The 14000-nt window shown below is 40.3% G+C and overlaps 1 protein-coding gene across 11 annotated transcripts in view; it reads left to right on the top strand.

Annotated features, from left to right (window-relative positions):
- Positions 1 to 12367, top strand: part of bcor (BCL6 corepressor) — a 279901-nt gene extending 267534 nt beyond the window's left edge. For all 11 annotated transcript variants that reach the window (XM_078409189.1, XM_078409192.1, XM_078409191.1 and 8 more), the window contains 3 exons: positions 7824 to 7901; positions 9682 to 9829; positions 11692 to 12367. In XM_078409189.1, coding sequence (XP_078265315.1) covers positions 7824 to 7901; positions 9682 to 9829; positions 11692 to 11980 — 515 coding nt within the window. In that variant the 3' untranslated portion in view covers positions 11981 to 12367. The remainder of the gene's footprint in view (positions 1 to 7823; positions 7902 to 9681; positions 9830 to 11691) is intronic.
- The last annotated feature ends 1633 nt before the right edge of the window (positions 12368 to 14000 follow it).

Genomic DNA, 14000 nt, shown 5'->3' with positions numbered 1-14000 from the left:
TGTAATATTCCATTGGCTCAATAGGTTAAGTTTTTAAACGTTCTTTTGGCCTTGAGTATATACTTTAAGCTAACACAGGGAACGTGCTGCCAGGAGTGGTCATGGAGACAGATATAGTGGCGTTTAAGAGGCTTATAGATAGGCACATGGATGTGTGGAAAATGGCAGGATATGGATCACATGGCAGAGGAGATTAGTTTTATTTGGCATCTTGTTCCTGTGCATTACTGTTCTTAATGTTTTGAGGGATGTTGCAATATGTCATTTAAGATTATAGATCTGAATAAAAATAAAATGATTGCAGATATTGGAAATTGAAAGTAAAACAGAAAATGTCAAAAGTACTTAGCAGGTCTGGCAGTATCTTGAAGAGAAAAAGTTAATACTTCAGGTCTGCTACACTTCATTTAGATTGGTTCTTTTCTGACGAAGAGTCTTGGACTTGTATTAACCTGATTTGAGTACCTCCAGCAGTTTGTGATTTTTAAACAGCGCCTGTCTGGTCAGTTGACAAAAAGTACAGGGAATATCAATTACTTGACCAGGGTAACTGGTCATTTATTTAACTGCTGTGTGTGTGGCACCAAACTGTGTCAAAGTCAGGGATCTCGAAATTATGGCCCGCAGCAAGCTCTTAGGCGGCGGGGACAGGAGGCAGAAGCTGCCGGTGAAGGTTCACTGGAGAGCAGATCGTAGCGGCCCCTTGCAAACAACAAGCCCAAGGAAACTTCCCTCCTCGCTGCCACTGCCACCGCTCGCCCCGGGGAGAGAGAGTGGGGGGGTGTGAGAGAGAGAGAGAGAGAGAGAGAGAGAGAGGGGGGGGGGGAGAGAGAGAGAGGGGAGAGGGAGCAGTGGGGGAGCGTGTCAGAGAGCGGGGGCTGCTCCCTCCCTCTCCCCTCTCCCAGCGCCAGCGAGATCTGCGCCGCTCCTCCACTCTCTTCTCCGGCCCCGTCTCCCTCTAACGCAGCGAAATAAGAACAAACACAAGTGAAACGTCCCTCCTCGCCGCCGCTACTCACCCCGAGGATCCGGGGCTTCAGAACAACAACTGCACTTGTGTTTGTTCTTATTTTGCTGCGTTAGAGGGAGACGGCCGGAAAAGAGAGTGGAGCAGCGGCACAGATCTCGCTGGCTCTGAGAAACGGAGAGGGGAGAGAGAGAGGGAGCAGCACCCACAAGTGGCGGCGCCCCTTCCCCGGACCCTCTGAAACCCTCCCCCTCCCCGCACTCCTGCTCTCACCCACTGCTCCCTCTACCCCGACTCTCTCCCCCTCATTCTCTCTCTCCCCCCACCACTCTTTCTCCCCCCCTCTCTCTCCCCCAATGGTGGGATGGGAATGGAACCAATGTCCTTGGGGGAGTGTTTGCAACACTGTCGGGGAGGATTTAAACTAATATGGCAGGGGGATGGGAACAAGAGCAGAGAGACAGAGGGGTATAAAGTGAGGGTAGAAACAATAAGTAACAAAGTGAAAAGTAAAATTGGCAGGCAGACAAATCCAGGGCAAAAATCAAAAAGGACCACTTTGTAACATAATTATATAAGGGGCAAGAGTGTTATTAAAAACAAGCCTAAAGGCTTTGTGTCTCAATGCAAGGAGTATACGTAATAAGGTGGATGAATTAAATGTGGAGATAGTTATTAATGATTATGATATAGTTGGGATTATGGAGACATGGCTCCAGGGTGACCAAGGCTGGGACCTCAACATCCAGGGATATTCTATATTCAGGCGGGATAGACAGAAAGGAAAAGGAGGTGGGGTTGCTTTGCTGGTTAGAGAGGAGATTAACGCAGTGGAAAGGAAGGACATTAGCTCAGAGGATGTGGAATCGATATGGGTAGAGCTGCGAAACACTAAGGGGCAGAAAACGCTAGTGGGAGTTGTGTACAGGCCACCTAACAGCAATAGTGAGGTTGGGGATGGCATCAAACAGGAAATTAGAAATGCGTGCACTAAAGGTGCAGCAGTTATAATGGGTGACTTCAATCTACATATAGATTGGGTGAACCAAATTGGCAGGGGTGCTGAGGAAGAGGATTTCTTTGAATGTTTGCGAGATGGATTTCTAAACCAACATGTCGAGGAACCAACGAGAGAGCAGGCCATTCTAGACTGGGTATTGAGTAATGAGGAAGGGTTAGTTAGCAGTCCTGTTGTGCGAGGCCCCTTGGGCAAAAGTGACCATAATATAGTGGAGTTCTTCATTAGGATGGAGAGTGACAAAGTCAATTCAGAAACAAGTGTTCTGAACTTAAAGAAAGGTAACTTTGAGGGTATGAGACGTGAATTGTCCAAGATAGACTGGCAATTTATACTTAAAGAGTTGACGGTGGACATGCAATGGAAGGCATTTAAAGATTGCATGGATGAACTACAACAATTGTTCATCCCAGTTTGGCAAAAGAACAAACCAGGAAAGGTAGTGCATCCGTGGCTAACAAGGGAAATCAAGGATAGTATTAAAACAAAAGATGAAGCATATAAATTAGCCAGAAAAAGTATCATACCAGAGGACTGGGAGAAATTCAGTCCAGCAGAGGAGGACAAAGGGCTTAATTAGGAAAGGGAAAATAGATTATGAGAGAAAACTGGCAGGGAACATAAAAACTGACTGCAAAAGCTTTTATAGATATGTGAAGAGAAAAAGACTAGTTAAGACAAATGTAGGTCCCTTACAGTCGGAAACAGGTGAATTTATCGTAGGGAACAAGGAGATGGCAGACCAATTGAACAACTACTTTGGTTCTGTCTTCACTAGGGAAGACACAAACAATCTGCCGGAAATAGCAGGGGACCGGGGGTCTAACAAGATGGAGGAACTGAGGGTAATCCAGGTTAGTCGGGAAGTGGTGTTAGGTAAATTAAATGGATTAAAGGCCGATAAATCCCCAGGGCCAGATAGGCTGCATCCCAGAGTGCTTAAGGAAGTAGCCCCAGAAATAGTGGATACATTAGTGATAATTTTTCAAAACTCTTTAGATTCTGGAGTAGTTCCTGAGGATTGGAGGGTAGCTAATGTAACCCCACTTTTTAAAAAGGGAGGGAGAGAGAAAACGGGGAATTATAGACCAGTTAGCCTAACATTGGTAGTGGGGAAAATGCTAGAGTCAGTTATTAAAGATGTGATAGCATCACATTTGGAAAGTGGTGAAATCATCGGACAAAGTCAGCATGGATTTATGAAAGGCAAATCATGCCTGACGAATCTTATAGAATTTTTCGAGGATGTAACTAGTAGAGTGGATAAGGGAGAACCAGTCGATGTGTTATAATCTGGACTTTCAGAAGGCCTTCGACAAGGTCCCACATAGGAGATTGGTGTACAAACTTAAAGCACACGGTATTGGGGGTTCAGTGTTGAGGTGGATAGAGAATTGGTTGGCGGACAGGAAGCAAAGAGTAGGAATAAACGGGTCCTTTTCGGAATGGCAGGCAGTGACTAGTGGAGTACCGGAAGGCTCAGTGCTGGGACCCCAGTTATTTACAATATATATTAATGATTTGGACGAGGGAATTGAATGCAACATCTCTAAGTTTGCGGATGACACGAAGCTGGGTGGCAGTGTTAGCTGCGAGGAGGATGCTAGGAGGCTGCAGAGTGACTTGGATAGATTAGGAGAGTGGGCAAATGCATGGCAGATGCAATATAATGTGGATAAATGTGAGGTTATCCACTTTGGCGGCAAGAACAGGAAAGCAGAGTATTACCTGAATGGTGGCCAATTAGGAAAAGGGGAGATGCAACGTGACCTGGGTGTCATGGTGCACCAGTCATTGAAAGCAAGCGTGCAGGTGCAGCAGGCAGTGAAGAAAGCGAATGGTATGTTAGCATTCATAGCAAGAGGATTTGAGTATAGGAGCAGGGAGGTTCTGCTGCAGTTGTACAGGGCCTTGGTGAGACCGCACCTGGAGTATTGTGTACAGTTTTGGTCTCCTAATCTGAGGAAAGACATTCTAGCCTTAGAGGGAGTACAGAGAAGGTTCACCAGATTGATCCCTGGGATGGCAAGACTTTCATATGAAGAAAGACTGGATAGACTAGGCTTACACTCGCTGGAATTTAGAAGACTGAGGGGGGATCTTATTGAAACATATAAAATTCTTAAGGGGTTGGAGGGGCTAGATGCGGGAAGATTGTTCCCGATGTTGGGGAAGTCCAGAACCAGGGGTCACAGCTTAAGGATAAGGGGGAAGTCTATTAGGACCGAGATGAGAAAACATTTCTTCACACAGAGAGTGGTGAGTCTGTGGAATTCTCTGCCACAGAGGCCAGTTCATTGGCTATATTTAAGAGGGAGTTAGATGTGGCCCTTGTGGCTAAGGGGATCAGGGGGTATGGAGAGAAGGCAGGTACGGGTTACTGAGCTGGATGATCAGCCATGATCATATTGAATGGCAGTGCAGGCTTGAAGGGCCGAATGGCATACTCCTGCACCTATTTTCTATGTCTATGTTTCTATGGTCACTTTATTTTTTCCGTTTTATAAATAATTGTATACCTACGGTATATATATTCCAATATTTCAAGCTCTTTTTAAAAACTGAATATTATTTATTTGTTGCCATATAAACCTAATGTAAACTAAACTAATCTAACCTAACCCAGTCTAACTTTAATTAAGTCAAAAAAGTTTAGACTAGGTTTAGACTATTTCAAGCTCTTTTAAAGTTATAAAACTCACACTTCTTTATTTTTTCCTATGGTCCGCAAAAATGTGCCAAATATATAATGTGGCCCTCATGCTGAAAGGTTTGGATGCCCCTGGTCTAAGCTATTAATCTCCAAAATTATTAATTGGCTGCTACATACTTTGCTTGGAGTTACCCTGAGCACGTGAAATGTATAACACAAGTTGTCACATGAGTTAATTCAGTTTCAATTTGATCATTGTTTGCCTGTTATATGGGGTCGTCTTGTTGAAGTTGATAAGGCAATAGTGGCACAATGCTTCCATTGCAAGTCAAGTCAGAGACTGTGTGTACCAGTGGTGTACTGAGCACATGTTCCCAATAACAAAAATGCAAGGTCAGCATTAAGGAACAATCCAGGTGCATTAAATATTACATACAGTACACAGTTGATCATTACTTGGGCAAGGTTTTAGACGCAGGCGTGGCGATAGAGTAGCTGTCTTATAGCCCAGGGACCCGGGTTCGATTCTGACTACGAGTGCTGTCTGTACCGAGTTTGTACATTCTCCCGATGACCATGTGAGTTTTTTCTGAATGCTCCGGTTTCCTCCCACATTCGAAAGACGTGCAGGTTTGTAGGTTAATTGACTTCTGTAAATTGTCCCTAACGTGTAGGGTAAAACTTGTATACAGGGGCGGTTTCCGTTCTGTATCTCTGAAACTAAAACAATGAATGGGAATGGTTCAGGTTGGGCATAGATGTACATGATTTCATCACATGATGTTGTACACGATGACAATGCCAACTTACAAAGCAGGATCCTATTTTCTTAAGGAAAGTGCATTGGGTGTAATGTATAATGCATGATAATAAGTCTGCTCTCAGCACAGTCACAGTTAAAGATGAGGTCAAAAGCATATCCAAGTCCACAGCAATCAGTTAAATCTGCAGAAAACAAATTTGATCTGCTCAGAAAATAGACAATAGGTGCAGGAGTAGGCCATTTGGCCCTTCGAGCCAGCACCACCATTCAATGTGATCATGGCTGATCATTCTCAATCAGTACCCCGTTCCTGCCTTCTCCCCATACCCCCTGACTCCGCTATCCTTAAGAGCTCTATCTAGCTCTCTCTTGAAAGCATTCAGAGAACTGGCCTCCACGGCCTTCTGAGGCAGAGAATTCCACAGATTTACAACTCTCTGACTGAAAAAGTTTTTCCTCATCTCTGTTCTAAATGGCCTACCCCTTATTCTTAAACTGTGGCCCCTTGTTCTGGACTCCCCCAACATTGGGAACATGTTTCCTGCCTCTAACGTGTCCAACCCCTTAATAATCTTATATGTTTCAATGATTCCCTCTCATCCTTCTAAATTCCAGTGTATACAAGCCTAGTCGCTCCAGTCTTTCAACATACGACAGTCCCGCCATTCCGGGAATTAACCTAGTAAACCTACGCTGCAAGCCCTCAATAGCAAGAATATCCTTCCTCAAATTTGGAGATCCAAACTGCACACAGTACTCCAGGTGCGGTCTCACTAGGGCCCTGTACAACTGTAGAAGGACCTCTTTGCTCCTATACTCAATGATTCTGTTTAATGAATGAAAGAAACAGAAGTGATGATAACGACCACTGCAAAATTTCCTAATAAATTTAGGGCAATTGCTGCAGATCCTATTGCCGAGATTGGCATTTGAGAGACTTTTGGATAGGCATACAAATATGCAGGGGATGGAGTGATATCGATTATGTGCAGGTAGATAAGACATGGTCTTGGCATCATGTTCGGCACAGATATTCTGGTCTAAAGGGCCTGTTTGTGTGCTTTACTCTTCTATGTTGTACGTATGTCATTCTAGATGGAGGATAGTTGTGTTCAAATGATCTGTAAGAATTTGGTCATAGTCACTTAGACCAATGCAACTTAATTTCCTTTCTATCTGGGAAGAGTATTACCATCTATATGTAACAGGGAAATTGAACTAAATTGGACTGAAAAAATATTTCTACAGGTATATCTCTGCAATAGGATTGGGAGATTTTACCCAGTTGCCTTTCGGAAGTACTTAACTTAGCTGTTATTTTAATGAGCTGAAAAACAGGCACTGATTTATGGTATCCTCAAAGACTCACTATTTGCCCACAGAAACTTCTATTTGGGTACTATTGCTTGACTCCATAAGGGAGTGGTAGCACAAAAATAATACAAATACCTGGCACTCTTTTACCTTATCACAATTTACCTAAACTTTGTAATTGCAGGTGAGTCTATGAAAATCCAACCAGATAACTTGAAGCTGACTCATATAGTTACTCGGTTAGCATTTATTATATATTGTATGTCCATACATAAATACTCCCTCTGCTTAAAATAAATCATTTACAGTTAATATAAAAGATTCAGTTTAATTGTTTATTTCTTTCTTTCTATAAATGCAGAATATTTTCCCTAATTATCTAAATAAAACATGATTAATGGGAACACTGAATTAACAGTTGTTGAGGAGTTGCTTTAAATGGACTTTGCTCTTTCATCAAAAAATACACATTGTTACCTTTTTTTCAAATGCACTGCGGAACTAGCAGCTAAATCTCAATGATGCTTCATTGTTCTCGATACTCCTTTCCCACTTCACAAAAAGCAATCTGTGTCATTGACGGCCGAGAACCGAACAAATAAACATGCAGCCTTGAAATGTCATAAAAATTATACCTAGTGTTTTGTGTAGCTATGTAATTATATTTTACATGTGAATACACATAAATGTCAGACAGGCATTGTCCATTTGGTGTAGTCTGCCACACAACATCATGATAGGTCATGTATTACATCCCCTCGCCAAAGCCTGCAATCTCCTAGGAGAGATGAAAAGCCAGGTTTAAAGATATAGGGAAGTAAATGTTGTTGGGTGAAGTGGATCAAGAATGTTTTTCTTCAGATACTGGAATTTCATATGTAAATGAAATATGCATATTCATATGCATCTGGTCAAACACATTGTTACTTTATATTTACTTTTTTGGCTTCATCATTGTTAAATCAGTCATTTTAACTCAAACTAGAGTTGGGATAAATATTTTGCTGCTATTTTCTGTTAACGTTTTTATGCTGTATGTCACAACTATAATGTGTAGTCATTTGGCCTTCAGTGCTTTGACCAATGTGTATTTTTACCTCACCCCCAGAGTATTTTGCCGACTTGCAAGGTCGAATCAATGATGCCCCTGGTTTGTACTGGGATTTCTATGGCAGCTCCTTGTGTGGTGAGTGATACACAAAGATACTACACTTTCAGCAGAAAAGTGATAATTAAATATATACAAAAGTACTATATTAATGCAACTTAAATGAATTCCCTTCAAGATTAGCTGGGGTTTTTTCTACATATTGTCTAGGAAAGGTGGGAGGGGGTAGATGAAATGGATGAAGAAAGGACAGTAGTTGAAGGGACAGGTGAAGAGGGGAGTTGGAGGGAAGAAACAAGGACTAAAGAAGCAACGGGAGAAGAGGGTTGGTTGATTAAGGGAGGACTGGGACAGGGATAGAGACAGGAGGGAAGTGTGGGGGTGGGGAGGAGGGTGGAGATTACTGTCACTGTCAGTCCTTTGGTTACTGGAGAATATGCAGTAGGTTGTCCTTCATTACTATACCTCCAGGGCACAGTGTGTCCATTGTACAGGGTGAGGTGGTAGGGTTTCACATTTTATTTTGCAGTTATGGAAGTGAGTTAGAATGGGATTCACCTGTGCTCTATCATTGCAACAATACAAGGTGGTCTTAATAAACCTGTTAAATGGATGTATAATAGCCAAATGAACTTCAATGTTGGTAAATGCAAGTTTAATAAATGTTGTTAGAAAAAATAAAATGGCCAATTACTCCTTGAAAGATAAAGTTACTAAGTGAGGTGGGACAGCAATAGCTCTAGGTACTGGATATTGGCCGGCTTCAGCATTATTTGAAGAGATCATGTAACCTTGGCTGTTGGCAGAAAGTCTGGATATGTATTGTCCTCCAGTTTTCTGTTCCCTATAGTAGTACATTTCCCCATGGATCAGATCCATTCCTAACTTGCTTTACTCCCGGCATCATGTGCCTTATCCTCACTCCCTCCCCCCTTCATCTGCATGGTGATTGTCTCCAATACCAACCCTCAACTCAATTTCTCCATAATTGGGGGACAGGGGATAGGGGATATTGTAGGAAATTCTACTATGTGCCATAGCTTGAGTATTGGAGCTGCTCCCTCAGAAGGTAAAACTGTTGTCATAGTAACCTTCTACTCAGTGCTCTACAGTAATTCGCAGCTTTGATGAAAGCATCTATCAAAAAGTCTCCAGCACCTGGAAGAATTTGTACAACAGATACATGGTCACCTCAAGGTCTCAGCATCCTAACTTCAAAATATAGCTGCTTGATTGTCACTGGATTGAACTCCCAGAAGATATATCTAACAGTGCTTAAAATTCCTTCACGCTGTGGACCAGACCAGTTCAAAGGGCTCAGTCTGTCATTTTACTGGGCAGCTTAGCCTAAAACAATAAAAGAAAACTTTTAAATGTTAACTGGCTCTTGGGTTTTGAATATCGAACTGAACATCTTTGTTCCTGCTGGAATTCAGTAACAAGACTTGCACAGGATTTACCCAGTTGATATTGTTTGAAAGTGGCCTGTGAATAGAACAAAAATATTTTGTAAGATTATTTGTTTTAAGTCATTTGATACTTTAAAAGGCAAAACTTTATATGACAAGAAATATATCTGTATACTAATGAACTTTTGCAGTCTTTCAATACTGTACATACCTGGCAGTTTGTGCACCCAATTGGGTGAGTTGTACGGTTGCTTATTTGACTCTCTCCCTTCCCAATGGGCGAAAAACCAATTGTGTCCAAAACCTTGCTCTGCCCTTTTCAGGAGGGAAAGGGGTATCAAGCTGGGCATTCTGAAGATCCCAAAATATTGTTATGTTTTACAATTTTATAGCCACGAAAATAAGCTTTGTTCTATTTTGCAAGTAACCATTATGTTTTGCAATTTCAGAACCAGTGGAAGAGTCTGGATTTAATGTCTTGGCTAATCCACCAAGCCCTGGTGATGAGGAAGAGTATAATGATGATGTGTTGGAATTCGAGTTTTCTGATGCACCTCTTTTACCTTGTTACAACATTCAGGTTTCACTCTCTCAGGGGTATGTATTCAACATTTATTATTGGTAAATGTAAGCAGCTAACAAGTAATACTGATGAGCAGAAAAAGACACAAAGTGCTGGAGTAACTCAGTGGGTCAGGCAGCATCTCTGGAGGACATGGGTAGGTGACATTTCGGGTTAAGTTCCTCTGACCCAAAACTGGAAGGCACACTGAAAAGCAGCTTGCTTCCCAATCCCTTATCCACCCGCTGAACCTGATTGCTTTACTGATGTTGTAACCTAATTTCCTCAGAGCCTCAGATGAAAGTACAAATCGCCTGAAATGTAATTGTGGCCGTTTATGACTATTTGTCTTTTGGCACTTCAGGCAAGGCATCAACAACTGTTTGTCATTTGCCATCTTCCCCTCCTCCATCCATCTCCAATTATCCACAGGCAAAAACTGTCAAGATTTTTCCCAATGCGTTAAATTGCACTTTCTTGGTATTGAGAATGTAACACTCAGTGCTTGTTTCTGTTTCTGAGACTAAGTTCAGGGTGGCCACAGGCAGCTCTGGCTGAAAGGAATGGGAGGAACTGGGGGTGGGGAAGGGAAAAAACACGGTGGTAATTCAGGGCAAAGGGGTTCTGGAGAAGTGGTGGTTTTCAGAAACCAGGACTTGTACAATAATAGGTTGCTGGGCAGATGTGATAAAGGGAATTCCCCAAAGGTAACTTGTTGATTTACCTGTTTAGCTATTCCAGTCCACAACTGTTGTGGGAAAACCAGGTTGTCACAAGAGTGTCCAATAAGTTCTCAAGTAAAGCTTCCAAAGGAGAACTGCATGGGTCAACAAACAGAAATGATGGTCGTTGGGTTTCACAGGAAAAGGATCAAGTTTTACTTAAATAACTGAAGAAGTTCGCTATTTCCAAGGAAAATAATCTCAAATAGGTTGAAGAGAAACTGGAGGTATCTCTGATCACAAAACCATTGTGTAAATATAGTTTAACAAATCTACATTTTTTTAAAATCCAATGATAAACACATCTTCCCAGGCCAATATATTTGCAAACTATGTAAAGTCTTTTGTTCCATTTTTGTCATTATAAAGTAGCTTCATTATGGAATAGCAAACCATTGGTGATCATGAGAATATGCATTAAAACTACTTTAAATAAGTTAAATACAGAAAACAGGTCATTTACCAATATTTGAAACTTGCTCCAGTTCACAGAGGACATTAGAAATGTATGTTTCCAACACAATACACTCTGCCTCAAGTGTTTGTAATTCATTGACTTGATGGTATTCTAGACTCTGAAACGATTCCAGGTTCAGCTCACTCCAATATGTTAATGACTCCACTGTCATGAATGCCATTTTGGGGTTAACTAAAGTATGGTCTGCTCTCTCACTGTGGCACTATGTTGATGCATGGGGGGGGGGGAGACATCCAGTCTCTGACATCCTTTTTAACATCAAAAAAAAATCTGATCATTATTACATTGCTGTTTGTAGGAGCACTCCTTGCACAGATTGGTCAATGTTTTATTACATTAGAATTGAAATAATACTTTGAAACGATATTAGAGTCTTTGGGATATTCAGATTGAGATTTGCAAGGTGTTAAAGGAATGCAAGTTGGTCTTTATTTTCAAACACTTGGCACTGATCATATATTAGAAACATGTTCGTTTTTGAATTTTGTGTTACAAATTTGAAAAGCATTTAAAATACTAAATTAATGGATATTTTTGGTTTTAAATGAGTAATTTATCAACAGATAACATCATTTTGTTGGTTATATCACATTAGTTGATAGTCTTCCAAATTATAAAACTGTTCTTGCAATCCATTATAATGACTTGGCTCTAGTTTAAAACTTGTAACATGTTTCTTTCTTGTTCTCCATAACAGTCCCCGGAACTGGCTGCTATTCACTGATGTACTACGGAGATTGAAAATATCAGCGCGCATCTTTCGGACCTCATTCCCGCACATTGAAAATGCCACCATTTCTGAGGTGGAATTTTATAGACAGGCTTCTTTGAGTCACGTTTTTACTTATCCGGAGGATTTTGAAACTCCAGACAATGACAATAAAGAAACACTGGAGCTGGTGGAATTCACAAGTGAACTTCAGGACTTGTTGGGATCATCTGTCACATACCTGTATGCTGACAATGAGGTTGAAACGTTCAATTAACTGTTGAAGGAACAGTTCTCACACATTAACAGCAGTTCTTACATTCATGGCCTACATTTTAAAGAAATGCTTGTAAATTATGTAAATGATGTGGATCGTTGTATCTGGGGGGAGATAAATGATATTCTAAATACTAAATGACATAATGTTGTCTATGTTCTTGTACATTTGAAAACCAGAATTCCTTTTTGGATGGGAACGCAATTTTTCAGAAAAGTATCTCTTTGTTTATACATTTCTTTTGTATGCTGTCCGTTTCTTATCTTTATGTAAATGTATTTTTCTGCTTATCGGCAAGTAGCCCAAGTTAGGAACGTTTTTCCTGACCCAATGCATATGTAAAACACATTCATTTGATAAAATGTTTTATTTTAATTTTTTTTTTTTTTAAAGAAGCACTGATTTTAAGATGGTGTCCACTTTCAGATCCTGTGGACTCTGTCACACAATCTGTTTGGGAGGCTTGGTTGTGGTGAGGCACTTCACTTTATTGTTTACAAAGTTACCTGCTGTGTGGTCAGGTACACTTAATTGGGTAAAATCCAGTAGCTTGTAAGATAATGAAAATGGTATCTTTGCATCAGAAAAAAATTGATTTGGATTTACTTTTAAATAACCACCCTCAGACATCATCCAGTCCCTTATACATATATGTAAACATGTTTTACTTTTTTGATTTTATTTAAAAATGAATTTAATATTTTTTCTGTACTTTGTACAAAATTATGAAATTTAAGATTTTAGAGGATTGTACAATAAAATCTGTTTTGTCAAGAGTGGAGTTATACACTGTGGACGTTGGGGAACTAAATGTTTCTGATAGTTGTATAATATTTTAGACCATCTGTTTAACTTTGTAAGTAAAACTGCTGTATATTTAGGTTTATATTTTACACAGTGACTAAAACAATTTTTTCCTTAAAACAAAAGCCAAAAAGAGTGTCTCGTAATAAAGACATGGTTTGACAAAGGGACATAATGTGCCATATTACTCGTATACATGTATAATGTCACAATCACAAAGCAAGCCTGGAAGAGATTAAGTAAGGTACCACAATTATCACAGAGGTATGTGCTTTCAAAATTATCAAACAAAATAATTGCCCATTCTAAATTATCTTCTTTACCTTCACTCTTGGGTAATATACCACCAACTCAGTTCCAATGGATACCTTTAAGGACTGGGTGCAGCATTATTTAAATAGAAAAAACTCAACATTTCATGCTTCAATATAATAAGATGCTCACTATTTTGACACTGCAGCTTTTCCATTAGTTTAGTCCAGCATATTTGTCTTGTGAGGTTTCTTATTGAAGACTTTCTGCAAAATCATACAGTATGGTAAACAGATTACACTCAATCAATTAATCTAGAAAATCTGTCAAATTTGTTAAAAAATAAATTGCTTCTGAAAGTCATGTTTAATATCTCTAATAGACCCTTCTTCCCAATATCACGGAGAGCATTTCTCTGGCTCCTTTTACGAATTGACCTTAGGTGAGATGTTGAGTTGACGAGTCTGCCATGCCTTGGCTAATTTTTGAGCTTTTGATTTTCATAAAAGTACATCACTAACCTACTGTCTAAAGGGAAGTCTCCCTTATTCCACACAGGATAGATTATTTGCAGAGAATCTATCCAATTTTATTGTCCCTGTTGCTGGTGACCCTCTGATGCTGAGCCATTATCCATTATTGATATTTATAACTATAATTTGTTCATATTGCTTCTTATTCATCTCATCAAATGTCTCGATAGGCATAGAGTAGAACCTTTGTCCCAAGGGTGGAAATGTCAAAGCTATGTCTTAGGGTGCATCTTAGCAAAACAATTCTATGAAAGACTTGTATGCAACATGAAATAAAATGGTTTAGGTAACAGTACAGCACTGTGAATACCAACACTAAAATAATCTGAAGACCAGCACTGCCAGATTTGACACATGATTGAGTACAAATACTGAGCCGACCATATGCTAGCACTGTACAAAGTCACACCACACTGCTTTGTCTTTGCAAC

Source organism: Rhinoraja longicauda, chromosome 12 (assembly GCF_053455715.1).
Source record: "Rhinoraja longicauda isolate Sanriku21f chromosome 12, sRhiLon1.1, whole genome shotgun sequence".
NCBI lineage: Eukaryota > Metazoa > Chordata > Chondrichthyes > Rajiformes > Arhynchobatidae > Rhinoraja > Rhinoraja longicauda.
Note: the sequence above shows the minus strand (reverse complement) of the source record. Positions and strands in the feature narration are given on the sequence as shown.